Here is a 27,832-nt window from a genome sequence, read left to right as displayed (position 1 = left end):
GAAGGTAGGCTGAAGATGAATAATAGATTGGGATAGGGATTTGGTGGGGGGGGGGTGAAAAACCTGAGAGGGGAGAGATGAAAGGTGGCATGGCTGGGTGAGGAGGAGAGGAGGAGCAAATGGAGGGGGCAAGTGAAGGGCTGGAAATGTTAGAAATAGTGGGTTTGGGTCTAGAGCGCAGCCAAAATGTGCACACAAATGGACACAAACGGAATTCTGAGTTACTTAGACTGGTGGAGATTAGGCTGGACATTTAGAAGCCTGCATATATACTTCTACCATTTAATCCCATTCTATACAAGGCATTCATCCAGCTCTTGTTTAAATTAATCAATGTAGCATTAACTACTTTTGCCGATATTGGGTCTTCCTGGATGCCAGCCATTGCAAATCTGGCAGAGTTCCATTGATATTCTGATAACTGTACAACACTTGTGCTTCAGAAACTGGCAGTGCAAACACCTCACTGGCAATAACATAAAAGCAGCTTTAATGTTGTCTTACTAACTACTGTTTCAAATTATGATCAAATACTCTCAAGATAAATTAGCTATTACAGAAACATGGCTTAAACAGGGGCAGAAATGGCAGCTCACTGTTCCTGGTTACAGGGTTTTCAGACGAGATAGAGAGGGAGGATAAAGAAGGAGGGGGTGTGGCAATATTGGTTAAAGAAACAATTACGGCTGTGGGGAGGGATGATATGTTAAAAGGGTCATCAAATGAGGCCATATGGGTTGAGCTAAAGAACAAAAAAGGGGCAGTCACACAATTGGGAGTGTACTATAAACCCCCAAACAGTCAGAGGGAGATAGAAGAACAAATATGTAGGCAAATTTCTGAGAAGTGCAAAAACAATAGGGCAGGAATAGTAGGAGATTTCAACTACCCTAATATTAACTGGGATACAATCAGTGCAAAAGGTATAGAGGGTGCAGAATTCTTAAATTGCATTCAGGAGAACTTTTTTAGCCAGCACGTAGCAAACCCAACGAGAGAGTGGGCAGTTCTGGATTTAGTTTTAGGGAATGAAGCTGGGCAGGTGGAAGGAGTATCAGTGGGAGAGCATTTGGTGGTAGTGATCATAATTCAGTTAGATTTAGCATAGTTATGGAAAAAGACAGAGATAGAACAAGAGTAAAAGTTCTAAATTGGGGAAAGGCCAATTTTATTAAGCTGAGAAGTGATTTAGCAAAAGTGGACTGGAAACAGCTACTTGAAGATAAATCAGTGTCAGAGCAATAGGAGAGACATTCAAGGGGGAGATTCAAGGGGTTCAGAGTAAACACGTTCCCACAAAGAAAAAGGGTGGGACTGCCAAATCTCGAGCCCCCTGGATGACAAGGAGCATGAAGGATAAGAGAAGGCAAAAAACGAAAGCTCATGTTAGACACAAAGAGCTCAATACTGCAGAAAGCCTAGAGGAGTATAAAAAGTGCAGGGGTGAAATTAAAAAGGAAATTAGGAAAGCAAAGAGAGGGCATGAAAAAATACTGGCAAGTAAAATGAAGGAAAACCCAAAAATGTTTGATAAACACATAAAGAGCAAGAGGATAACTAAGGAAAGAGTAGGGCCTATCAGATACCAAAAAGGTAACCTATGTGTGGAGGCAGAAGATGTGGGTATGGTTCTTAATGAATACTTTGCGTCTGTCTTCACAAAAGAGGGGGATGATGCAGAGATTGTGGTTAAGGAAGAGGAGTGTGAAATATTGGATGGGATAAACATAGTGAGAGAGGAAATATTAAGGGGATTAGCATCTTTGAAAGTAGATAAATCACCAGGCTCGGATGAAATGTATCCCAGGCTGCTAAGAGAAGCAAGGGAGGAAATAGCAGAGGCTCCGACCATCATTTTCCAATCCTCCCTGACTACAGGCATGGTGCCAGAGGATTGGAGGACTGCTAACGTTGTACTGTTGTTTAAAAAGGGAGAAAGAGATAGACCAAGTAATTATCGGCTAGTCAGTCTAACCTCGGTGGTGGGCAAATTATTGGAAGCAATTCTGAGGGACAGTATTAATTGTCATTTAAAAAGATACGAGTTAATCAAGGACAGTCAGCATGGATTTGTTAAGGGAAGGTCGTGTCTGACGAACTTTATTGAATTTTTTGAGGAGGTAACAAGGAGGGTCGATGAGGGTAGTATATTTGATAAAGTCTACATAGATTTTAGCATGGCTTTTGACAAAGTCCCACATGGCAGACTGGTCAAGAAAGTAAAAGCCCATGGAATACAAGAGAAAGTGGCTAGTTGGATCCAAAATTGGCTCAGTGGTAGGAAGCAAAGGGAAATGGTTGAAAGGGGTTTTGTGACTGGAAGGCTGTTCCCAGTCCTGCAAGGCTCAGTACTAGGTCCCTTGCTTTTTGTGGTATATATTAACGATTTGGACTTGAATGTGGAGGGCTTGATCAAGAAGTTTGCGGATGATACAAAAATTGGCCGTGTGGTTGATGGTGAGGAGAAAAGCTGTAGACTGCAGGAAGATATCAATGGACTGGTCAGGTAGGCAGAAAAGTGGCAAATGGAATTCAATCCAGAGAAGTGTGAGGTAATGCATTTGGGGAGGGCAAACAAGGCAAGGGAGTACACAATAAATGGGAGGATACTGAGAGGTGTAGAGGAACAAAGGGACTTGGAAGTACATGTCCATAGATCCCTGAAGGTAGCAGGTGGTTAAAATGGCATAATGTTACTTTCCTTTATTAGCCGAAGCATAGAATATAAGAGCAGGGAGGTTATGCTAAAACTGTATAAAACATTGGATAGGCCACAACTTGAGTACTGCGTACAGTTCTGGTCACCACATTACAGGAAAAATGTGATTATACTCGAAAGGGTACAGAGGAGGTTTACGAGGGTGTTGCCAGGACTGGAGAATTTTAACGATGAGAAAAGATTGGATAGGCTGGGGTTGTTTTCTTTGGAACAAAGGAGGCTGAGGGGAGATTTAATTGAGGTATATAAAATTATGATGGGACTAGATAGAGTGGATAGGGAGGACCTTTTTCCCTTAGCAGAGGGGTCATTGACCAGGGGGCATAGATTTAAAGTAGTTGGTAGAAGGATTAGAGGGGAACTGTGGAGAATTTTTTCACCCAGAGGGTGGTGGGGGTCTGGAACTCACTGCTGCAAAGGGTGGTAGAGGCAGAAACCCTCAACTCATTTAAATTATACTTGGATGTGCACTTGAAGTGCCGTAACCTACAGGGCTACGGACCAAGTGCTGGAAAGTGGGATTAAGCTGGATTGTTCTATTTCGGACAGGATGAACATACGAACATACGAATTAAGAGCAGGAGTAGGCCATTCGGCTCCTCGAGCCTGCTCTGCCATTTGATAAGATCATGGCTGATCTGATTGCGACCTCAACCCTACTTTCTCGTCTACCTACTATAACCTTTGACTCCCTTGTTAATCAGGAATCGATCTAACTCAGCCTTAAAAATATTCAATGACCCTGCCTCCACCGCTCTCTGGGGAAGGGAGTTCCACAGACTCACGACCTTCTGAGAGAAAAAATGTCTCCTCCTCTCCATCTTAAATGGGAGACCCCTTATTTTTAAACTGCGGCCCCGAGTTCTAGTCTCTCCCACAAGGGGAAACATCCCCTCAGCATCTACCCCTTCAAGTCCCCTCAGGGTCTTATATGTTTCAATAAGATCACCTCTCATTCTTCTAAACTCCAGTGTATACAGGCCCAACTTGTCCAACCTTTCCTCATAAGGTAACCCTCTCATCCCAGGAATCGGTCGAGTGAACCTTCTCTGAACCACCTCTAAAGCAAAAATGTCCTTTCTTAAATAAGGAGACCAAAACTGCACACAGTATTCTAGATGTGGTCTCACCAATGCCCTGTACAACTGCAGCAAAACATCTCTACTTTTATATTCCATTCCCCTTGCAATAAATGACAACATTCCATTTGCCTTCCTAATCACTTGCTGCACCTGCATACTAACTTTTTGCGATTCATGTTCTAGGACACCCAGATCCGAATGGCCTCCTTCTGGGCTGTAACTTTCTATGATTCTATGATTCTGTAAGTCGTAATGCTTGTTTTAGCCCCGTTGCTAACTGCTTCACATTGATTGAATTCTTTCAATGAATGCTCAATAATCGCATTGTATCCTTTTCCTTTCCCATCCTGCTAATTACGGCCCACGTTTCCTGTTAAAGCATGCATAAGCTTATATTCACCCATTTTAAAATCCATCTGTTGTTCCTTTGTGCACCAACTGAATTGGTCCAGATCTCTTTGAAACATACCTCTTTCCTTTTAACTCATAATCTGGCCACATATCTTAGTGATATTCCCAAATTTAATGATACTACTAGAAGTACCCTTCTCTGCAATGTTTAGGAATAATGTGAACAGGGCTGTTGGTTCAGGTACCTCATTATTTCCCCCAACAGAGCTTTTTCTATTGTTAAGCCATTTTTTATTTTTCTCCCTTGCCCTCCTGAATGAAGCAGAACTTAAAGCTTTCTGAAAAATCTCATCTAATTTCGTGAGGTTTTCAAAGAATTATAGTTGATTTGTGACCATGACCTATTTGTGAAAACTATGCGAAACATCTATTATGGACTTTCGACCCTCAGCTTCAAAAGAATAGAAATTATTATACATACAATGACGATTTTTTAAAAAGTCGTTTTTAGTCACATGAAGTGTTTAATTCTGTATGGTTGCGTGTCTTTGTTTCTGATCTTTTTATTGTAAAGATACACTCATTGAACTTGCATTAACTGACTTTAGACCTAAACAAAATAAATAATCATAATATTAGATTAAAACAAAGATATTTTCTTTAGCTATCAGGAGATTTTATGTGAAACATATGGAAGCATTTAAATTCGTCTGGCTATGTTTCTTTTATTGCTTTTTAGAGAGTCTTGGGAAGCAATTTTCTACAATTCAAGGGGAAATTTCCCACCAGTCTATTTTTGAAGTAAAATGCTAATTGTTAGAGATCATATGAACCTATCTTCCCTGCTAACTTTATTAAAACTTGCTGCTGAGGCTACAGAATACTTGCACTGAATCTAAATAAAGATGAATGCATCCAACTAGATAAAGTACCAATAACATTCTATTTTGCACAGCATTTCTGAGCCATTTGTTGCACAGTACCCATCCTGCTCTTGTAGTTACGTTACTGTTATGGTTGGTCCAGTTCAGCTTCTGGTCAATGATGATTCCCAGGATGTTGATGGTGGGGAAGAAGCGACGGTGATGCTGTTAAAGGTAAAAACTCCCTCTGGAGTTCTGATGAGCTGCAGTGCCTAGCTATAGGATAGCTGGGAACAGGGATTTCCGTTGCCAATTAAAGTTTAATAATCTTAGTTACATGCGAATGACACAAAGATAGGCGGTGTGGTTGAGAGTGAGGAAGAAAGCTGTAGACTGCAGGAAGATATCAATGGACTGGTCAGATGGGCAGAAAAGTGGAAAATGGAGTTCAATCTGGGGATCAACCCTGGTTCAATGAGGAGTGTAGAAGAGCATGCCAGGAGCAGCACCAGGCATACCTAAAAATGAGGTGCCAACCTGGTGAAGCTACAACTCAGGACTACATGCATGCTAAACAGCGGAAGCAACATGCTATAGACAGAGTTAAGCGATTCCACAACCAACGGATCAGATCAAAGCTCTGCAGTCCTTCCACATCCAGTCGTGAATGGTGGTGGACAATTAAACAACTAACGGGAGGAGGAGGCTCTGCAAACATCCCCATCCTCAATGAGGGCAGAGTCCAGCACGTGAGTGCAAAAGACAAGGCTGAAGCGTTTGCAACCATCTTCAGCCAGAAGTGCCGAGTGGATGATCCATCTCGGCCTCCTCCCGATATCCCCACCATCATGGAAGCCAGTCTTCGGCCAGTTCGATTCACTCCACGTAATATCAAGAAACGGCTGAGTGCACTGGATACTGCAAAGGCTATGGGCCCCGAAAACATCCCGGCTGTAGTACTGAAGACATGTGCTCCAGAACTAGCTGCGCCTCTAGCCAAGCTGTTCCAGTACAGCTACAACACTGGCATCTACCCGACAATGTGGAAAATTGCCCAGGTATGTCCTGTCCACAAAAAGCAGGACAAATCCAATCCGGCCAATTACCGCCCCATCAGTCTACTCTCAATCATCAGCAAAGTGATGGAAGGTGTCGTCGACAGTGCTATCAAGCGGCACTTATTCACCAATAACCTGCTCACCAATGCTCAGTTTGGGTTCTGCCAGGACCACTCGGCTCCAGAGCTCATTACAGCCTTGGTCCAAACATGGACAAAAGAGCTGATTCCAGAGTTGAGGTGAGAGTGACTGCCCTTGACATCAAGGCAGCATTTGACCGAGTGTGGCACAAAGGAGCCCTAGTAAAATTGAAGTCAATGGGAATCAGAGGGAAAACTCTTCAGTGGCTGGAGTCATACCTAGCACAAAGGAAGATGGTAGTGGTTGTTGGAGGCCAATCATCTCAGCCCCAGGGCATTGCTGCAGGAGTTCCTCAGGGCAGTGTCATAGGCCCAACCATCTTCAGCTGCTTCATCAATGACCTTCACTCCATCATAAGGTCAGAAATGGGGATGTTCGCTGATGATTGCACAGTGTTCAGTTCCATTCGCAGCCCCTCAAATAATGAAGCAGTCCGAGCCCTCATGCAGCAAGACCTTGACAATATCCAGGCTTGGGCTCATAAGTGGCAAGTAACATTCGCGCCAGACAAGTGCCAAGCAATAACCATCTCCAACAAGAGAGATTCTAACCACCTCCCCTTGACATTCAACGGCATTACCATCGCCGAATCCCCCACCATCAACATCCTGAGGATCACCATTGACCAGAAACTTAACTGGACCAGTCATATAAATACTGTGGCTACAAGAGCAGGTCAGAGGCTGGCTATTCTGCGGTGAGTGACTCACCTCCTGACTCCCCAAAGCCTTTCCACCATCTACAAGGCACAAGTCAGGAGTGTGATGGAATACTCTCCACTTGCCTGGATGAGTGCAGCTCCAACAACACTCAAGAAGCTCGACACCATCCAGGACAAAGCAGCCCGCTTGATTGGCACCCCATCCACCACCCTAAACATTCACTCCCTTCACCACTGGCGCACAGTGGCTGCATTGTGTACCATCCACAGGATGCACTGCAGCAACTTGCCAAGGCTTCTTTGACAACACCTCCCCAACCCACGACCTCTACCACCTAGAAGGACAAGAGCAGCAGGTACATGGGAACAACACCACCTGCACGTTCCCCTCCAAGTCACACAGCATCCCGACTTGGAAATATATCGCCGTTCCTTCATCGTCGCTGGGTCAAAATCCTGGACCTCCCTTCCTAACAGCACTGTGGGAGAACCTTCACCACACAGACTGTAGCGGTTCAAGAAGGCGGCTCACCACCACCTTCTCAAGGGCAATTAGGGATGGGCAATAAATGCCGGCCTCGCCAGCGACACCCACATCCCATGAACGAATAAAAAAAAAGTGTGAGGTAATGCATTTGGGGAGAGCAAACAAGGCAAGGGAATACACAATAAATGGGAGGATACTGAAAGGTGTAGAGGAAGTGAGGGAACTTGGAGTGCATGTCCACAGATCCCTGAAGGTAGCAGGACAGGTGGATGAGGTGGTTAAGAAGGCATATGGAATGCTTTCCTTCATTAGCCGAGGCATAGAATATAAAAGCAGGGATGTTATGCTGGAACTGTATAAAACATTAGTTAGGCCACAGCTTGAGTACAGTGCACAGTTCTGGTCACCACATTACAGGAAGGATGTAATTGCACTAGAGAGGGTGCAGAGGAGATTTACGAGGATGTTGGCAGGACTGGAGAATTTTAGCTATGATGACAGATGGGATAGGCTGGGGTTGTTTTCCTTGGAACAGAGGAGGCTGAGGGATGATTTGATTGAGGCGTATAAAATTTCGAGGGGCTGAGATAGAGTGGATAGGAAGGTCCTATTTCCCTTAGCAGAGGGATCAATAACCAGGGGGCATAGATTTAAAGTGATTGGTAGAAGGATTAGAGTGGAAATTCGGGAAATTTTTTTCACCCAGAGGGTGGTGGAGACAGAAACCCTCATTTAAAACATGTCTGGATGTGCACCTGAAGAGTCATGACCTGCAGGGCTACGGACCAAATGCAGGAAAGTGGGATTAGGCTGGGTGGCTCGTTTATCAGCCGGCGCAGATATGATGGGCCGAATGGCCTCCTTCTGTGCCGTAAATCTTCTATGATTCGTCTATGATTCTATGCTAATCCTGCATCACAAATACAAACACAAAAACAACAGCAATTGACTGGAGATGCTGGAAATCTGAAATCAAAACAGAAAATGCTGGCAACACTCAGCAGGTCAGGCAGCATCTGTGGAGACAGAAATGGAGTTAATGTTTCAGGTCAATGACCTATCATCAGAACGAGAAGGTGTTAAAGATGAACAGCTTTTAAGCAAATACAGAGTCAGGGAAAAGGGTGTCAGGGAAAGAACAAATGAGAAAGATCTGTAATAGGGAGGACAGGAGCGATTAAATGACAAAAGGGATAATGGTGCAAGGCAACAGGAGGTGATAATGGGACAAGTATAGAAGAAAAGATGGGTCGAAAGGAGGTGTAAATGGTTACAGCAGAATAGCAGAGGGGGAGGGAAGCATAGAAAATCTGGCAAAGCGAAGTAGTCAATAAAGGCGGGTCGTCATGGCTTGGGAAGGTAGCGGAAGAAAGGCAGGTAGACCACAGGGGTGCGGACCACCCTGCCGGCTGTGTAGGGGATTCTCACCCCAAGTAGCAGCCCACACCTCCTCCACTCCCAGTGACTCTGGTGCAGCTGTCCTCCGTTAACCAGAACCTGCTGTCTGAGAGAAAATGGGAGCGGTGGTTAAGATCTAAAGTTGTTAAACTCAATGTTATGGCCGGAGGATTGTAAAGTGCCCAGTGGAAAGATGAGATGCTGTTCCTTGAGCTTGTTTTAAGCTTCATTGGAACAGTGTAGGAGGCCGAGGACAGGAAGGTCACAGTGGGTGTTGGATGGAGATTTAAAGTGGCAAGCTACCAGAAGCTCAGGGTCATGCTTGCGGACTGAATGGAGGTATTGGATCACCCAATCTGCTTTTGGTCTCACCAATGTAGAGCAGTGAATACAGTATACTAAATTGAAACAAGTACAAGTAAATCGCTGTTTCACCTGGAAGGGGTGTTTGGGGCCCTGGACGGTGGGAAGGAAGAAGGTGAAAGGGCAGGTGTTGCATCTCTTGAGCTCGCAGGGGAAGATGCTGTGGGAAGGAGAGTGGGTGATGGGATACTGGACCAGGGTGTCATCGAGGGAAGGATCCCTTCGGAATATTGAAAGGAGAGGGATGGGTAAGATGTGTTTGGTGGTGGCTTCACACTGGAGGTGGGCAGAAATGGTGGTGGATGATCCGTTGAATTTGGAGGTTGTTGGAAGGATAGGATAAGGGGGTCCCTATTATGGTTCTAGGAGGGTGAGGAAGGGGTGAAGGTGGAAATGCGGGAAATTGGATGGACACGGTTGAGAGCTCTGTTGATTACGGTGGAGGAGAGTCTTCGGCTGAGGTATAAGGAAGATATTTTGGAAGCACTAGTGTGGAAGGTGGCATCGTCGGAACAGATGCGATGGAGATTGAGAAACTGGGAAAATGGAATGGAGTCCTTTATAGGAAGCAGGGTGGAAGTATAATTAAGGTGGCTGCGGGAGTCGGTGAGTTTGTAGTAGACGTTGATGGACAGCCTATCCCCAGAAATGGAGATAGAGAAGTTGAGGAAGGGAAGTGAAGAGATGGACCATGTAAAGGTAAGGGAGGGGTGGAAGTTAGAAGCAAAGTTAATGACATTTTCCAGTTCAGGATGAGAGCAGGAAACGGCACTGACACAGTAACTTGTGTTAAGAGTGGAATCATGCTGACTTTCAGAGAATTTATGTTAAAAATGCATGGGTGTAGTCCTTCAAGGTAGAGGTTTGTGATATTTTGAAGCAATTTGTTTATTTTTTGAGGGGCACAATTTGGAGTATTGTGTAAAACCATTCATCCCTTTGTTTGTGACAGTCTGGTATAATTATGGCATGACAGCACTTTGGAAAGAGATTCAGTTGAAATAATAACACACTGGCACAAAGCCCCACTTTTCAAAAACTAAATGAAATAGATTCTTAGTGCTGTGACACTTTGGACTGCACTTAGCATGGACACAAATGGCAGAAATAAAAAACTTGCCTGTCGAAAAAAATCAATTTCTTGCTTATTCAACACTAAAGGTATTCAATAGCTGGATTGTAAAGGTCAAATCACAAGCTGAATATTGTTTTATTGACAAAGGCTATATGCTATACAATTCTATTTATAGCATATGTTTAAGTTATTTTCTTTATAGCTGTTAAATTGTTAGCTAATTTGTGTATTTGTCTTCTCTTTCTCTGGCTCGTCATCGGGAAATTGTGACAAAAGCAGGGAGCTAAACTGCAAGGCACCGATGAGAGGCTGAGTGGGAAGGGTTTGATTGGGGAATTGAAGAATTGTGGAGTTCTCAATAGAGACTTTGTAGGTCCAAGATGAGACTAGTAAGTGACCGCCAGATGCGATAGAAGAAAGAACTTGCATTTAAATAGAACTTTCACGGCCTCAGAATGTCCCGAAACGCTTTACAGACAATGATTTAACTGGTGAGAGACACAGCAAAGTGCCTTTCTAATATTGGGGTGAAAGGAATAAAGAAAGTCTATCTGGAATCAGTGAGAAAGAATTTTTGGTTCCAAGGTGGAAGACTGCAAGGACCTTGGAATAGAGTGATCTGGATTAAGGACACACAGGACCAATGCGGTGGAGTGGCTTTCTGCCATTAAGGAAAGGCTTGGTGAAAGGCTCCATTCCTCCATCCCCACTGAGCAAGTTTTGGGCCCCTTTCTCACCCCGCACTGAGCATGCAGTCAAGTCCATTCTTCGTCCCCTCCACTTAGCAAGTTTTCAGCCCCCAAGCAAAATTCCCCCCACTCGCACAAAATGAGGAAGAAGTGCCATCAAAAATTCCTGGCAGACAATGGCTGGAAGAGAGTGAGCCCAAGTAGTCAGTTATTATGTTAGGTGCCAGCATCTGATTGAAATGAACAGCAAAGAAGACCCCCTATCCTTTACCCATACCGGCCCCTCTGACCTAGACCCCCTTGCTGAGCAGGATTTTTGGATCTCCTCACCTAACTTAGCAATAAGTCGTGGATTGCACTCAAACCCCACACTGGCTCAAATTGCTATTTGATCGCTGTTGGCTGCATCTCCCCTACCAATCCCCTTCTTCTCCATGACTGCATTTCTCGTTGCAACCCATCTGCAAGCTGCCCAATTCCTTTCTCCCCCAACCCCCCAACAGTTGCAGTTCCCTCCATCCTTTTATTGACACCCACCTGACTGCCTTTCTGATCAATAGCACCCCACCCCATTGGCTTTCCCACACCCCTCTCACTGAACTGCACCACTCCTGTGCCCTTCTTCTCCCTCCCATTCCCTTCCTTCTCCCATTATCTCTCCCCTCCTTTCCCCTTCACCTCCTGCCCCCTCTTCCTTCACCCTCTTCCCATCACTTCCTTCCTTCTTTTCCCTTTCCCCTTCCTTCCTGCCTCCCCTCCTCCATTTCCCTCCCTTCCTCCCATTATCTCCTCTCCCATCTCTCCTTATCCCTTTCCTCCTCCTCCCTTTCCCCTCCCTCCTCTTTAATCCTATCCCTCTCTCTCTTCCCTTTTCCCTCTGACTCCCCAACATCTCCTTATCCCCTCTCTGTTCTCCCTCCCACTCCTCTCCCTCTCCCTCCCTACTCCATTACTCCTACCTTCCTCCTACTCCTCCCTACTTCCTCCCCCTTCTTCCACACTGTCCGCCCGACACCACCCCCTCCTTTCCTCGTCCCATGACTCCCATTCCATCTCCTCCTCCTCCTATTTGACCTCTCTTCCCTCCCTTGCTTTTCCTATTTGCCTCCTTCTCCTCTTCCTCGTTCCCCTACATTTCCCCCACCCTCTACCCCTGCTTGATCTGAAAAATTTAAATTAGTCCTAATGCCATGGGAAATTGACTAGCAGTCCAAAAATTTGGAGTGACATTGCACTGTGCCTTCACATGCCTTTAGAAGGTTCACTCGGTTAATCCCGGGGATGAGGGGGCGGACATATGAGGAGAGGTTGAGTAGATTGGGACTCTACTCATTGGAGTTCAGAAGAATGAGAGGCGATCTTATTGAAACATATAAGATTGTGAAGGGGCTTGATCGGGTGAATGCGGTAAGGATGTTCCCAAGGATGGGTGAAACTAGAACGAGGGGGCATAATCTTAGAATTAGGGGCTGCTCTTTCAAAACTGAGATGAGGAGAAACTTCTTCACTCAGAGGGTAGTAGGTCTGTGGAATTTGCTGCCCCAGGAAGCTGTGGAAGCTACATCATTAAATAAATTTAAAACAGAAATAGATGGCCCGACTCGAGAGGGGGCAAAACTTGACCTCCTCTTGGGAAATAAGGAAGGGCAGGTGACAGAAGTGTTAGTGAGGGATCACTTTGGGACCAGTGATCATAATTCCATTAGTTTTAAGATAGCTACGGAGAATGATAGGTCTGGCCCAAAAGTTAAAATTCTAAATTGGGGAAAGGCCAATTTTGATGGTATTAGACAGGAACTTTCAGAAGTTGATTGGGAGAGTCTGTTGGCAGGCAAAGGGATGTCTGGTAAGTGGGAGGCTTTCAAAAGTGTGTTAACCAGGGTTCAGGGTAAGCACATTCCTTATAAAGTGAAGGGCAAGGCTGGTAGAAGTAGGGAACCTTGGATGACTCGGGAGATTGAGGCCCTAGTCAAAAAGAAGGAGGCATATGACATGCATAGGCAGCTGGGATCAAGTGGATCCCTTGAAGAGTATAGAGATTGCCGGAGTAGATTTAAGAGAGAAATCAGGAGGGCAAAAAGGGGACATGAGATTGCTTTGGCAGATAAGGCAAAGGAGAATCCAAAGAGCTTCTACAAATACATAAAGGGCAAAAGAGGAACTAGGGAGAGAGTAGGGCCTCTTAAGGATCAACAAGGTCATCTATGTGCGGAACCACAAGAGATGGGTGAGATCCTGAATGAATATTTCACATTGGTATTTACGGTTGAGAAAGGCATGGATGTTAGGGAACTTGGGGAAATAAATAGTGATGTCTTGAGGAGTGTACATATTACAGAGAGGGAGGTGCTGGAAGTCTTAACGCGCATCAAGGTAGATAAATCTCCGGGACCTGATGAAATGTATCCCAGGACATTATGGGAGGTTAGGGAGGAAATTGCGGGTCCCCTAGCAGAGATATTCGAATCATCCACCGCTACAGGTGAGGTGCCTGAAGATTGGAGGGTAGCAAATGTTGTGCCTTTGTTTAAGAAGGGCGGCAGGGAAAAGCCTGGGAACTACAGACCGGTGAGCCTGACATCTGTAGTGGGTAAGTTGTTAGAGGGTATTCTGAGAGACAGGATCTACAGGCATTTGGAGAGGCAGGGACTCACGAATTTGATTGAGTTTTTTGAAGGGGTAACCAAGAAGATAGATGATGAGGGCTGTGCAGTAGACGTGGTCCACATGGACTTCAGCAAAGCCTTTGACAAGGTACCGCATGGTAGGTTGTTACATAAGGTTAAATCTCATGGGATCCAAGGTGAGGTAGCCAATTGGATACAAAATTGGTTTGACGACAGAAGACAGAGGGTGGTTGTAGAGGGTTGTTTTTCAAACTGGAGGCCTGTGACCAGCGGTGTGCCTCAGGGATTGGTGCTGGGTCCGCTGTTATTTGTTATTTATATTAATGATTTGGATGAGAATTTAGGAGGCATGGTTAGTAAGTTTGCAGATGACACCAAGATTGGTGGCATTGTGGACAGTGAAGGTGGTTATCTAGGATTGCAACGGGATCTTGATAAATTGGGCCAGTGGGCCGATGAATGGCAGATGGAGTTTAATTTAGATAAATGTGAGGTGATGCATTTTGGTAGATCGAATCGGGCCAGGACCTACTCCGTTAATGGTAGGGCGTTGGGGAGAGTTATAGAACAAAGAGATCTAGGAGTACAGGTTCATAGCTCCTTGAAAGTGGAGTCACAGGTGGATAGGGTGGTGAAGAAGGCATTCGGCATGCTTGGTTTCATTGGTCAGAACATTGAATGCAGGAGTTGGGATGTCTTGTTGAAGTTGTACAGGGCATTGGTGAGGCCACACTTGGAATACTGTGTACAGTTCTGGTCACCCTATTATAGAAAGGATATTATTAAACTAGAAAGAGTGCAGAAAAGATTTACTAGGATGCTACCGGGACTTGATGGTTTGACTTATAGGGAGAGGTTAGACAGACTGGGACTTTTTTCCCTGGAGAGTAGGAGGTTAAGGGGTGATCTTATATAAGTCTATAAAATAATGAGGGGCATAGATAAGGTAGATAGTCAAAATCTTTTCCCAAAGGTAGGGGAGTCTATAACAAGGGGGCATAGATTTAAGGTGAGAGGGGAGAGATACAAAAGGGTCCAGAGGGGCAATTTTTTCACTCAAAGGGTGGTGAGTGTCTGGAACGAGCTGCCAGAGGCAGTAGTAGAGGCGGGTACAATTTTGTCTTTTAAAAAGCATTTGGACAGTTACATGGGTACGATGGGTATAGAGGGATATGGGCCAAGTGCAGGCAATTGGGACTCGCTTAGTGGTATAAACTGGGCGACATGGACATGTTGGGCCGAAAGGGCCTGTTTCCATGTTGTAACTTCTATGATTCTATGATTCTATGACAGTTTCCTTGAAGTAAAGGGAATTAGGGGTTACGGGGAGCGGGCAGGAAATTGGACATGAATTTAGATTTGAGGTTAGGATCAGATCAGCCATGATCTTATTGAATGGCGGAGCAGGCTCGAGGGGCCGATTGGCCTACTCCTGCTCCTATTTCTTATGTTCTTATGTTGTTATGTTCACATGCTTGCTTCTAATACCTTATACGTTACAAAAATATATAAAAGGTTCTTCTTTTACCTACTGTTGTTAGATTGCTATTCACAGAAAATATACTGGACACAGCATAATGGCAGATAGTTTAATGTTTGTACAGAACAAACTACCAAGATTTTAATGTACATATATTCTGTACAGGATATGTTTGTGCTTTGGTACAATACAACAAAATAGTAACATGGTTTTGTCTAAATTCCTGCTCACAAACATCCACGTTGGAGCTTTGGAATAATATACATAGGGATAAATTTTCATCTTCAACGCCTGGAATGTACGCTGATTGAACGGATCGCCTGCCTGTTGTGACACCCATCCGATTTTCATTCCGTTTTGGACGGATATTGGGCGGGTTCTATAATGGGCGGGCGATCTGCTCTGCCATATTAGCTCCCAAGCAATGCAGATGAAAATGTACCCATATGGTCTAAGTGTATCATAACAATGTGCAAGAGAATTATTGCATAAGATTTATACAAATATAAGTACCTACTTTTAACACCAATCCATAACTAGCTCACAAATACCTTTTAATGTTATTCTGGTTTCTTATCTTGAATATTGTGATGATGGAAGATTTTCACTGAAGCAACATACTGACGTGTTCAACAGGTACCCTAAAAGAGAAATGCTTTTCAGTGTGTTGCACCTCTTACCTCCCTCCATGTGCTTGTGGTCTCAATTAGGCTGCTAGGTGAGGGGCTGAGCAAGTGAGAGGTGCTTAAGTGGAGAAGGAAATAACATGTTCAGGGATGATACATATCATCCCAGGATCTACTGTCTAAAGCAAATATGAAGCACTGAATTCAGTATATATAATCAATATTAGCTTTTGCTTCCAATTATTTGTGGTGCAGACGCATCCTTTAGGAAATTACAAATAGAATTCAAATCGTGCTTTGTTATAAATGTCAGGGATACCAGGCAGTTTTGCAGAACTTCTCCAAAACTGGAGAATGCTGGCTGATAGAAAATGATAGAATAATGAGTTAGCGTCTTACACTCGTCACATGTCAAGTTATGTAAGAGAACAAAGACTGATTTATCTGTATTCATTACCGTTAAATCAAAGAAACACTTCAATTCAATGGATAGTACATTACACCGCATTTCACAGAGATCACATTGAAAATTTATTACTCAACAACAGAATAGTCACCAACCCTTTGAATGCTGAGTATTATTTGCATCTTGAAAATACCTTATTCCTATTATATAGCATCAATAAAAATTATTTCCTCCAAGTACATGGTGCAGATAGACTTTTGGAAGAGAAAATGGGAGGGGTGGGAAGAAATTGTGTAGAGCAGAGGTCATCAAGCAAATCAACTGGGCCGTTTGGATAATTTTTTTAAAAGAGCAATTAAATTTGGGGTTGACAGGTAAAAGGGAATACTACATGTATCCTTTCATCAGTAGGAGTTTAACTAAACTATAGGGGGAATTTTAACTCTTTCCACCCAGCGGAAACTGGGTGGAATGGGCCCGCCCCATGGCCGTCTAAATGCCATTGTTTTCTTGGGCGGCTGAGGCACCTGCCTAAATCAAGCAGGAGCCTCATGATTATATGCAAATCGGAGCCGTATCACAATGCAATTTTAACTGCCTAATGAGCGGACTGGATACTCTGCGAACACCCAGCAGAGACCCTGTCAGGTAACTTTGTGGGGCTAGGAAGAGCAGAAGTGCTCCTCTGGGCTCCAAAAAGGAAGTTTGTTCGCCGCCCCACCCACGAAACACTCCCGAACCCCCTACCCCGCCAACTTATCTGACTGCATGCTTGGCAGCCTCTGGGCCACTCAATCTTTGAAGGCCCAAAGCTGGCAAACTGCCTCTAGGCGATTGTTTCGGGTAGACAGCTGGCTGGCAAGACGGTAATGAAGCCCAACCATTAAAATGGATCGGGCCTCCCACTGCAGCTCTCGGACACACAGCCTGCGCATCCCACTGGCATCTCACCTGGGAGTTAAAATTCCCCCTTATATATTTGTGAACAAGAGCAAGAAACTATGATAAAGAGATGACCCAGCCAGAAGAAAAACAACTAACATTATACAAATGCCAGGTTTTATATTCGTTTATATATTAGATATTCAATTTCAGCAATCAAATGGTTACGAGGCATGTTTACCTTCTGAAAGCATTAATTAGCCCCTTCACTGAACAGAATATTCCAGAAAGACCACAAAGCAATCCTAGGAGGAAGATGGAAATGTCCAGGAATTTTTCCAGATTACCTAATTTATACCAGAGCAGCCTCAAGTGAAAAAGTGAAGGAAGAAGAAAAGTCATAACAGCTCCTGTAACACTGCCTGTTAACCCCATTAAGAGGGCAAAATGGGGCATAAACGTGGCCATTAGGAGGGTTAACATCAATAAACAGCCTCGCAAAACAAGAGCCCAAACTTGAGCCTTTCCACCCACTGAGCTTGGATTCAAAATACAACTTTGTAAAACCTCAGCAGCTGCATAAAAGGGCAGTGGATAGGAAAGGAGAGCCTTGGCCACCAAGCACACATTCACCAATACCCGCAGGGTGAATGGCAGATTATCTGTGATTACTTCCTTCGTTTCATTCCCCCAGGTTAAAAATGTGACAAGGACAAAGACTGTTTTAAAGATACATGCAGCCAAATGAGTCCAGATCATCATGCACACAAAGTTACCCTTGTTTTTCATGCTGCCTTCCAGAGAGGGCAGGAAAATTTGTGAAGTGTAGCTGAAAATGATAACCCCAACAGAAACCAAAAACTTTTCAAAATCCATGGAAAACTTGATCATTTTCCATGACCATTTCTGCACCTGTGTCATACAATAGGTAATCACAATGAACGTAACAACAAGATGGACTAAAGAACAAAGAAGACTCAGCTTTGATACAATTTGAAGATTTTGTATAAAAAGACATGGGACCAGCATAACAACTGCTATTACAAACCAGGTTTCCTCTGACATTTGCATATGTGGGAAACTGTGGAACATGAGATTCCCACTTACCACCAGATACAAAATGCAGGTCATAATTAGTTCAGCTACCTGGGCAAAATTAACAATTTTGCCTCCTAGTTTGGGGAATAGTTGCATACAGCAGGCATTGGCAATATCTTCATACGAGGTCCTCACTCTGACATGTTGTCCTTCTTCATTTTCTTCATACAAACAGGCAATGAGAATTTTGCCAGTATAGCAGCAGATCACGGCAGCAAACATGATGAGAAACAAGCCGACATATCCACTGTGCAGAACAGCGTATGGCAAACCCAGGACAAAAATACCCTGAAGAAAACAGAAAAAGCAGGACCGTTAAGGCAAAATTGTCTGTTATAGGAAGGTAACATGTAAAATCATGTCTTATCATTAATAATATATTCATTTATTGGAGGTTCTTTCATGCCACCACTTGATAAGAAAGAAAAAAGCAATGGATTATATCTGTGAATGCTAAGGTGGTTGCAACACTTTGCCGTGTAAAAGAAATTAGCTTAGAAATTATTGTTTATGATATTAGTGTAAGAGTGCCGAACATGCTGAAACATCTGTATGGCATTTCTTGATCTGCTACTTTAATGGAGTAAATAATCTGTTTCTTTTAAACGGATTAACACCTCCATTAAAATAACAGATAGGAATGTTGCATGAACACATAACATGTTTGTATACTAATATTGCCAACACTAATTTCCAGGCTATTACAGTATTATATTTATTAGGAGGCTGTAATTTTGTCTCAGAAATAATCAAAGCCAATGAATTAGTTATACCAAACTTTATGGGGAAATGTTCCTTTGTCATTTTGCTTCAATCTATAAATAGTTGTTAATACTGTAATTCAAACCTAATGAGGCCAGCCAAAGAAGATGTAGCTTCAAGGCTCATATTCATTAATTTTGCTTGCACAGTGTTCTTGCATTTATCCTTTATTAATATGCCCACAAGGAAGCTGTACACAAAAATCTTAGCATGAAATATTAATAAATCACATCAATGGTAAAAATAATTATCAAACTCCATACAAAAAGTTTTCCTTTATGAAATTGATAATGAGAAGTCGTTTACATTTCTCTGGATTATTGTAGTCCCGAACATTACTTTTACAATAGCTTTGCAAACCATCTGAAGTCACCGCAACAAAACCATTCACTAGAAAAAAAATTATGCCACATAGCTGTCACAATATAAGAAAAATATTATCATATATTATATACTAGGCAGCCCCTTAATGACAAACGAAACAGGGTGGGTAGCAATTCAATCATAATATTTTCAGGTCAAAGTCCCATGGAAAAATTCCTTCATCAACAAGGAAGAGAGCGAAGTAAATAATGAGAGGTTAGTGTACCAAAACTAGTGGTTCTATTCTTGCTACTGAGGAACATTATACACAACATGAAAACCTCAAATTAATATTTGATTGTGTTTCACATATAGAATTTATTCAATTTGAGTTTATTTTGAAGCAAACTGAAACATCAATATGAAATGTTCGAGAAATACTTTTCTAAATGAATGTGAAAATCTTAGTCATTTGAAAGGACTGTTCAGAGTGCAACTGTTCTAAACCTATATCACACAACAATATTCTAAGCAGCATACGAACATACGAATTAAGAGCAGGAGTAGGCCATTCGGCCCCTTGAGCCTGCTCTGCCATTTGATAAGATCATGGCTGATCTGATTGTGACCTCAACCCTATTTTCTCGTCTACCTACTATAACCTTTGACTCCCTTGTTAATCAGGAATCTATCTAACTCAGCCTTAAAAATATTCAATGACCCTGCCTCCACCGCTCTCTGGGGAAGGGAGTTCCACAGACTCATGACCTTCTGAGAGAAAAAATTTCTCCTCATCTCCATCTTAAATGGGAGACCCCTTATTTTTAAACTGTGGCCCCTAATTCTAGTCTCTCCCACAAGGGGAAACATCCTCTCAGCATCTACCCCTTCGAGTCCCCTCAGATCTTATATGTTTCAATAAGATCACCTCTCATTCTTCTAAACTCCAGTGTATACAGGCCTAACTTGTCCAATCTTTCCTCATAAGATAACCCCCTCATCCTAGGAATCAGTCGAGTGAACCTTCTCTGAACTGCCTCAAAAGCAATTATGTCCTTTCTTAAATAAGGAGACCAAAACTGCACACAGTATTCTGGATGTGGTCTCACCAATGTCCTGTAAACTGTAGCAAAACATCTCTACTTTTATATTCCATTCCCCTTGCAATAAATGACAACATTCCATTTGCCTTCCTAATCACTTGCTGGACATGCATACTAACTTTTTGTGATTCATGTACTAGGACACCCAGATCCCTCTGTACCTCAGAGTTCTGCAATCTCTCTCCATTTAAATAATATATTGCTTTTCTATTCCTCCTGCCAAAGTGGACAAGTTCACATTTTCCCACATTATACTCCATCTGCCAAATTTTTGCCCACTCTCTTAACCTCTTGAAATATTTTCAGCTACAAGGGAATGAACCACGAAGAGTGAAGCAGACAATGCGGGCCATCAAAGGAGGCAAATATATGTATATGAAAATGCATTTATATGAATGTTAGAAACATTCAGCAGGTAACTATGATATAGTAGGAATATCAGCAATGTGCCGAATGCCAGCAGATGGCAATGAATATAACATTCAGGAGAATAATGTGGTTAGCAAAGGAGGTGGTATAGTCATGTATGTCAGGGACACCTGGTAGGTAAATGAAATTGTTCCCATGAAGGTAAAAAAACCGACACAATGAACTGCTCTGGCCAGACATCTCTAACACTAGGGGTATGCTAAAGACCATCCAATCAGTACAAGAGTAAGGTTAGTTCACTCTATGAAGAGATAGAAAGGGTATCTGAGAACAGTAAAGTTATTTTAATGAGTAACTCCAAGCAACCTAATATGAATTGGAAAACCCCAAGTGGCGGATTGGACAGGACTGGTAAATGTAATGCGTGACTGTTTCATCACCTAATGCGTCAGAGAAACCACGCCAGGCAGCGCTTGCCTTGGCCTGCTATTCATAAATAACTCAGACAATGTATAGAAAGTGGAAATCATGGCACCCCTGAGGGACAGTGACCACAGAATGATTAAGTTCAACGTGATCTGGGATTCTGAAATACCGAAGAGCAGTAGCTGGGTATACAAATTTATATGGGCTAATTTCAAAGAAATGAGGGAAGATCTTTTTTTTTATTCGTTCATGGGATGTGGGCTTCGCTGGCGAGGCCGGCATTTATTGCCCATCCATAATTGCCCTTGAGAAGGTGGTGGTGAGCTGCCTTCTTGAACCGCTGCAGTCCGTGAGGTGAAGGTTCTCCCACAGTGCTGTTAGGAAGGGAGTGCCAGGATTTTGACCCAGCGACGATAAAGGAACGCCAATATATTTCCAATTCGGGATGGTGTGTGACTTGGAGGGGAACGTGCCGGTGGTGTTGTTCCCATGTGCCTGCTGCTCTTGTCCTTCTAGGTGGTAGAGATCGCGGGTTTGGGAGGTGCTGTCGAAGAAGCCTTGGCGAGTTGCTGCATTGCATCCTGTGAATGGTACACACTGCAGCCACTGTGCATCGGTGGTGAAGGGAGTGAATGTTTAGGGTGGTGGATGGGGTGCCAATCAAGCGGGCTGCTTTATCTTGGATGGTGTCGAGCTTCTTGAGTGTTGTTGGAGCTGCACTCATCCAGGCAAGTGGAGAGTATTCCATCACACTCCTGACTTGTGCCTTGTAAATGGTGGAACGGCTTTGGGGAGTCAGGAGGTGAGTCACTCGCTGCAGAATAGCCAGCCTCTGACCTGCTCTTGTAGCCACAATATTTATATGGCTGGTCCAGTTAAGTTTCTGGTCAATGGTGTCCCCCAGGATGTTGATGGTGGGGGATTCTGTGATGGTAATGCCGTTGAATGTCAAGGGGAGGTGGTTAGACTCTCTCTTGTTGGAGATGGTCATTGCCTGGCACTTGTCTGGCGCGATTGTTACTTGCCACTTATGAGCCCATGCCTGGATGTTGTTCAGGTCTTGCTGCATGCGGGCGCGGACTGCTTCATTATCTGAGGGGTTGCGAATGGAACTGAACACTGTGCAATCATCAGCGAACATCCCCATTTCTGACCTTATGATGGAGGGAAGGTCATTGATGAAGCAGCTGAAGATGGTTGGGCCGAGGACACTGCCCTGAGGAACTCCTGCAGCAATGTCCTGGGGCTAAGATGATTGGCCTCCAACAACCACTACCGTCTTCCTTTGTGCTAGGTATGACTCCAGCCACTGGAGAGTTTTCCCCCTGATTCCCATTGACTTCAATTTTACTAGGGCTTCTTGGTGCCACACTCGGTCAAAAGCTGCCTTGATGTCAAGGGCAGTCACTCTCGCCTCACCTCTGGAATTCAGCTCTTTTGTCCATGTTTGGACCAAGGCTGTAATGTGGTCTGGAGCTGAGTGGTTCTGGCGGAACCCAAACTGAGTATCGGTGAGCAGGTTATTGGTGAGTAAGTGCTGCTTGATAGCACTGTCGACGACACCTTCCATCTCTTTGCTGATGATTGAGAGTAGACTGATGGGGCGGGAATTGGCCGGATTGGATTTGTCCTGCTTTTTGTGGACTGGGCATACCTGGGCAATTTTCCACATTGTCGGGTAGATGCCAGTGTTGTAGCTGTACTGGAACAGCTTGGCTAGAGGTGCAGCTCGTTCTGGAGCACATGTCTTCAGCACTACAGCCGGGGCCCATAGCCTTTGCTGTATCCAGTGCTCTCAGCTGTTTCTTGATATCACGTGGAGTGAATCGAATTGGCTGAAGACTGGCTTCCGTGATGGTGGGGATATCGGGAGGAGGCCGAGATGGATCATCCACTCAGCACTTCTGGCTTAAGATGGTTGCAAACGCTTCAGCCTTGTCTTTTTCACTCACGTGCTGGACTCTGGCATCATTGAGGATGTGGATGTTTACAGAGCCTCCTCCTCCAGTTAGTTGTTTGATTGTCCACCACCATTCACGACTGGATGTGTCAGGACTGCAGAGCTTTGATCTGATCCGTTGGTTGTGAAATCGCTTAGCTCTGTCTATAGCATGTTGCTTCCGCTGTTTAGCATGCATGTAGTCCTGAGTTGTAGCTTCACCAGGTTGGCACCTCATTTTTAGGTACGCTTGGTGCTGCTCCTGGCATGCTCTTCTACATTCCTCATTGAACCAGGGTTGATCCCCTGGCTTGTTGGTAATGGTAGAGTGAGGAATATGCCGGGCCATGAGGTTACAGATTGTGCTGGAATACAAATCTGCTGCTGCTGATGGCCCACAGCACCTCATGGATGCCCAGTTTTGAGCAGATCTGTTCTGAATCTATCCCATTTAGCACGGTGATAGTGCCACACAACACTTTGGATGGTATCCTCAGTGCGAAGACGGGACTTCGTCTCCACAAGGATTATGCGGTGGTCACTCCTACCAATACTCTCATGGACAGATGCATTTGCGACAGGTAGATTGGTGAGGACGAGGTCAAGTAAGTTTTTCCCTCGTGTTGGTTCATTCACCACCTGCCGCAGGCCCAGTCTGGCAGCTATGTCCTTCAGCACTCGTCCAGCTCGGTCAGTCGTGGTGCTACCGAGCCACTCTTGGTGATGGACATTTAAGTCTCCCACCCAGGGTATATTCTGTGCCCTTGCTACCCTCAGTGCTTCCTCCAAATGGTGTTCAACATGGAGGAGGACAGATTCATCTGTTGAGGGAAGGCAGTAGGTGGTAATCAGCAGGAGGTTTCCTTGCCCGTTTGACCTGATGCCATAAGATTTCATGGGGTCCAGAGTCAATGTTGAGGACTCCCAGGGCCACTCCCTCCTGACTGTAAATCACTGTACTGCCATCTCTGGTGGGTCTGTCCTGCTGGTGGGACAGGACATGCCCAGGGATGGTGATGGAAGAGTCTGGGACGGTGGCTGAAAGGTATGATTCTGTGAGTATGGCTATGTGAGGTTGTTGCTTGACTAGTCTCTGGGACAGCTCTCCCAATTTTGGCACAAGTCCCCAGATGTTAGTGAGGAGGACTTTGCAGGGTCGACTGGGCTTGGTTTGCCTTTGTTGTGTCCGGTGCCTAGTGGTCCGATGCCGGGTGGTCCGTCCGGTTTTATTCTTATTATGACTTTTTTTAGTGAGATTTTACAACTGAGTGGCTTGCTAGGCCATTTCAGAGGGCAATTAAGAATCAACCACATTGCTGTGGGTCTGGAGTCACATATTGGCCAGACCGGGTAAGGACGGCAGGTCCTTGGGGGATGCCATTCAATAAGACTTCAGTGGAGGACGAGTAGACCACTTTTAAAGGTATAATGCTGAGCATGCAGGCTAAATACATAACTAAAACCAAAAATCTAAGACACAGAAACATAGAAACATAGGAACAGGAGTAAACCTTCAGCCCCTCAAGTCTGTACTGCCATTCAAGGAGATCATGGTTGATCTGTATCCTAACTCCATCCACCTGCCTTGGGTCCATATCCCTTCATACCCTTGGCTAGCAAAAATCTATCAATTTCAGGTTTAAAATTATTAATTGAGCTAGCATCTACTGCTTTTTGTGGGAGAGAGTTCCAAACTTCTACCACCCTTTGCATGGAAGAAGTGTTTCCTAACTTCTCTCCTGAATGGCCTGGCTCTGATTTTAAGGTAATGTCCCCTTGACCCAGACTCCCCCACCAGCGAAATAAAAATCTCTCTCTCTACTTTATCAATTCCTTTCAAAATCCTAAAAACCTCAATTAAATCACCCCTTGACTCTCTATATTCCAGGGAATACAAACCCAGATTATGTCATCTCTCTTCATAATCTGACCCTTGGAGCCTGGTAACATTCTGGTGAATCTGCGTTGCACTCCTTCCAAGGCCAATACATTCTTTCTAAGGTGTGGAAAGAACAAGACTAAACAGGCCTGGGCCCAAATAAGGAAAGAAAGAACTTGCATTTATATAGCATTTTTCACGACTTCAGGAATCCCAAAGCACTTCACAGCCAATGACATACTTTTGAAGTGTAAACACTATTGTAATGTAAGGAAAAGCGGCAGCCAATTGCGCACAACAAGGTCCCTCAAAGAGCAATGAGATAAATGACCAGATCATTTCTTTTAGTGATGTTGGTTGAGGGATAAATGATGACCAGGACACTGAGGAGAACTCCCCTGCTCTTCTTTGAAGTGCCATGGGAATTTTTACATGCACCTGAGAGTGCAGACAGGACTTAGCTTAACATCTCATCCAAAAGACGAAACCTCCAACAGTGCATTACTCTCTCGGTATTGTAATGAAGTCTCAGTCTAGTTTATGTGTTCATGTCTCTGGTTGGATGAATAAAAAAGTCAAAAGTGAAATAAAGAGGACAAATAACCTGTATAAACCCTGCATGGAGAAAAGGGATAGGGTTCACTGGGATAAATATAAGAACATGCAAGAACATGTTAAAAGGGCAATCATGGGGGTAAAGAGAGACCTAGGACAAAGCAGAGCTGCAGACGCAAAACATAAAAGTAACAATTTTTTTCAGTACTTCAACAGTAAAAGTACAAGACAGTCAGAGAAGGGGTAAGAATCATAAAGATGCAAATGGGTTTAAAACAGAAGACGAGTAAACATTCTGAATGATTACTTTCTCCAACTATTCACGAAGGAAGACATGAGCAACATGGGCTCCCCAGAGTTAACTCAGGCAAAATTAATGATTCTGATACAAATGAAATGGAAGTCCTGGACATGTTAAAGCAGCTCAAAAAAAAGTCTCCAGTGATGATGTTATCAAACCAGGTTGCCAGTGTGAAAATTGTGAAGCAATACGTACTTGGAGATGTTAAGCCGGGATGGGGGGAATACTAAACGGAGTGCTCAGGGATTGGTGTTGGTATCACTGCTGTTTCCAATTGACATCAATAATTCAGAGACTCAATAAAATTGATCAAATTCACAGGTGATACCAAATAGCAAATTTAAGGAGGCAGCACAGAAATTACAGAATGTGTTGGAGAAAACATGTCAATGGGCAAGCAATGGCAGAAAGAATTTAATACTGACAAATATAAAGTACTGTACATAGGAAGGAAAATTGACTCAACGTTCAACATGCTCTGACAACACAGAGCAGCAATTAACAAAGCCAACAGAATGTTTAAATATGTATATTTAAAAACAGTAGAATATTTGTCAGAGGACGTCATGATCAAACTGTTTAGTGCTCTGGTCAGGCTGCACCTTGACGACTGAGTCCCATTCTGGTCATTGAGCCACAAGGGAAACATTCAAGTGTTGAAGGTAATGCAGAGCAACAAGGCTGATCCCTTGTCTTAGAGATCTCAGTTATAGGGAAACACTGGAGAAACTTGGACTTTTCATCCTTGAAAGTAGGGGCCTTCAACCTGGTCTTTTACAAGTATATAAGATAGTAAACTGGGAAAATTACTCTTGATTAAATTGTGAGAATAAAACAAGGGGTCACTGGGTCATGCTGGTAAAAGAAAAATTGAGAAGGTTTTTCCTCATGTTGTAACAGGATTGCTGAGTGTCTTTGTTTTTCTAAATGATGCAAAAATAAATTGCAGAATCTATTTTAAAAGTTTTTTAGCTGAAGTTTTGCATTTAAACTATTACCAGGTGCTTGATTTTTTACTTCAGAGAGACAAAGATGGTGCTTTGTTTTATTTATACTGAGAATTTAAAAACAGTGATTGTTTATGGAAAATGTTTTTATCTTTCTCAATATAAATATCAGTATTTTTTTTGTTCAGTATTTGAGTTTGTTTTTCCAAATGATTTGGAAACAAGCTGGCAGATGAATTTAAGAAGCTTTTTGAGTAAAATTTCATTGCTTTTACTTCAGAGGGTCTCGTACAGAAGGAAAGACAAAATGGGTGATTACAGAACCTGTGCTTTATTTTGTTTATACTGAGAATTCAAAATTAATAATTGTTTACAGAAGGATTTAATTAAGCAGCTGTGCTAGATATTCATCTACGCAGTATAGTGGATACAGGAAATACAAATTAAAAACACATGCTTCATCTTCCCTGAGGAGAAGTCTCAGATTTATTCTTTCACTGGAGGTGGACGGCCCCCACATCTTGCATTAGCATTACCTCTTACTTATTGTGAGCAATACCATGTAAGATCTGCTAGGAATATAAGATTGTACATCTGTGTACACTTCTGGCTGTCACACTTCAGATGTCACACTATGATATCATTGCTAGGATTCTCCTACCAGTGACAGTGTTCCAGCAGGGTGGGACTTTCATCCACCTCTCCAACACCGCTGGTGCCCTGACCCTGCCACACACGGTAGGCTTCTAGGGGGATTTCCACTGCCAAGAGGAAGCTCGCCATTGCTTGGCTGAAAAATCACGGCAGTTGTTCTGTAGGACTTGCTGCAGCACCAGAAGAGGTGGCTGGACAGTTAAATGGGCAGAAATACTCAGAAAATCATGAGAGATGTCTCAGTAGAGGCTTTGGACAAGATTGGGGCCTTTGGCAGTTATGTGATGGGTACAAGATGGAGAGGAGGCGGCTGCAAAGCCCTCTCCTTCAATGGGGAGGACCTTAGGATCATTACTTAGGCTTCCTGGGGTCTGCTGCCAACCCTCCCTATGTGGACCCGGGAAGCGGTGGGAGAGAAATCACTACGGACCTGAACACCCCATGTGGCAGTGAGGGAAGGAACGGTTGGCAGTGATCGTGGCAGGGGCGGGGAAGGAAATGCAAGTCAAGTAGTGGTGAGGCAATAGATCTGAATTTTCCTTCGTTCTCCATCACATTTTGGGCAGGACTGTAGAGGATACTCGAGCC

At 43.8% G+C, this 27,832-nt stretch overlaps 1 protein-coding gene across 1 annotated transcript in view; it reads right to left on the bottom strand.

Moving 5' to 3' along the window:
* Window positions 1–17,145: 17,145 nt before the first annotated feature.
* si:dkey-126h10.1 (vesicular inhibitory amino acid transporter) overlaps window positions 17,146–27,832 on the bottom strand; it is a 36,878-nt gene continuing 26,191 nt past the window's right edge. The window contains exon 2 of the mRNA XM_067985277.1: window positions 17,146–18,294. Within this exon, the coding sequence (XP_067841378.1) occupies window positions 17,146–18,294 (1,149 nt within the window). The remainder of the gene's footprint in view (window positions 18,295–27,832) is intronic.

Source organism: Heptranchias perlo, chromosome 5 (genome assembly GCF_035084215.1).
Source record: "Heptranchias perlo isolate sHepPer1 chromosome 5, sHepPer1.hap1, whole genome shotgun sequence".
NCBI lineage: Eukaryota > Metazoa > Chordata > Chondrichthyes > Hexanchiformes > Hexanchidae > Heptranchias > Heptranchias perlo.
The sequence above is the reverse complement of the archived record's forward strand: the minus strand, read 5'-3'. Positions and strand labels throughout refer to the sequence as shown.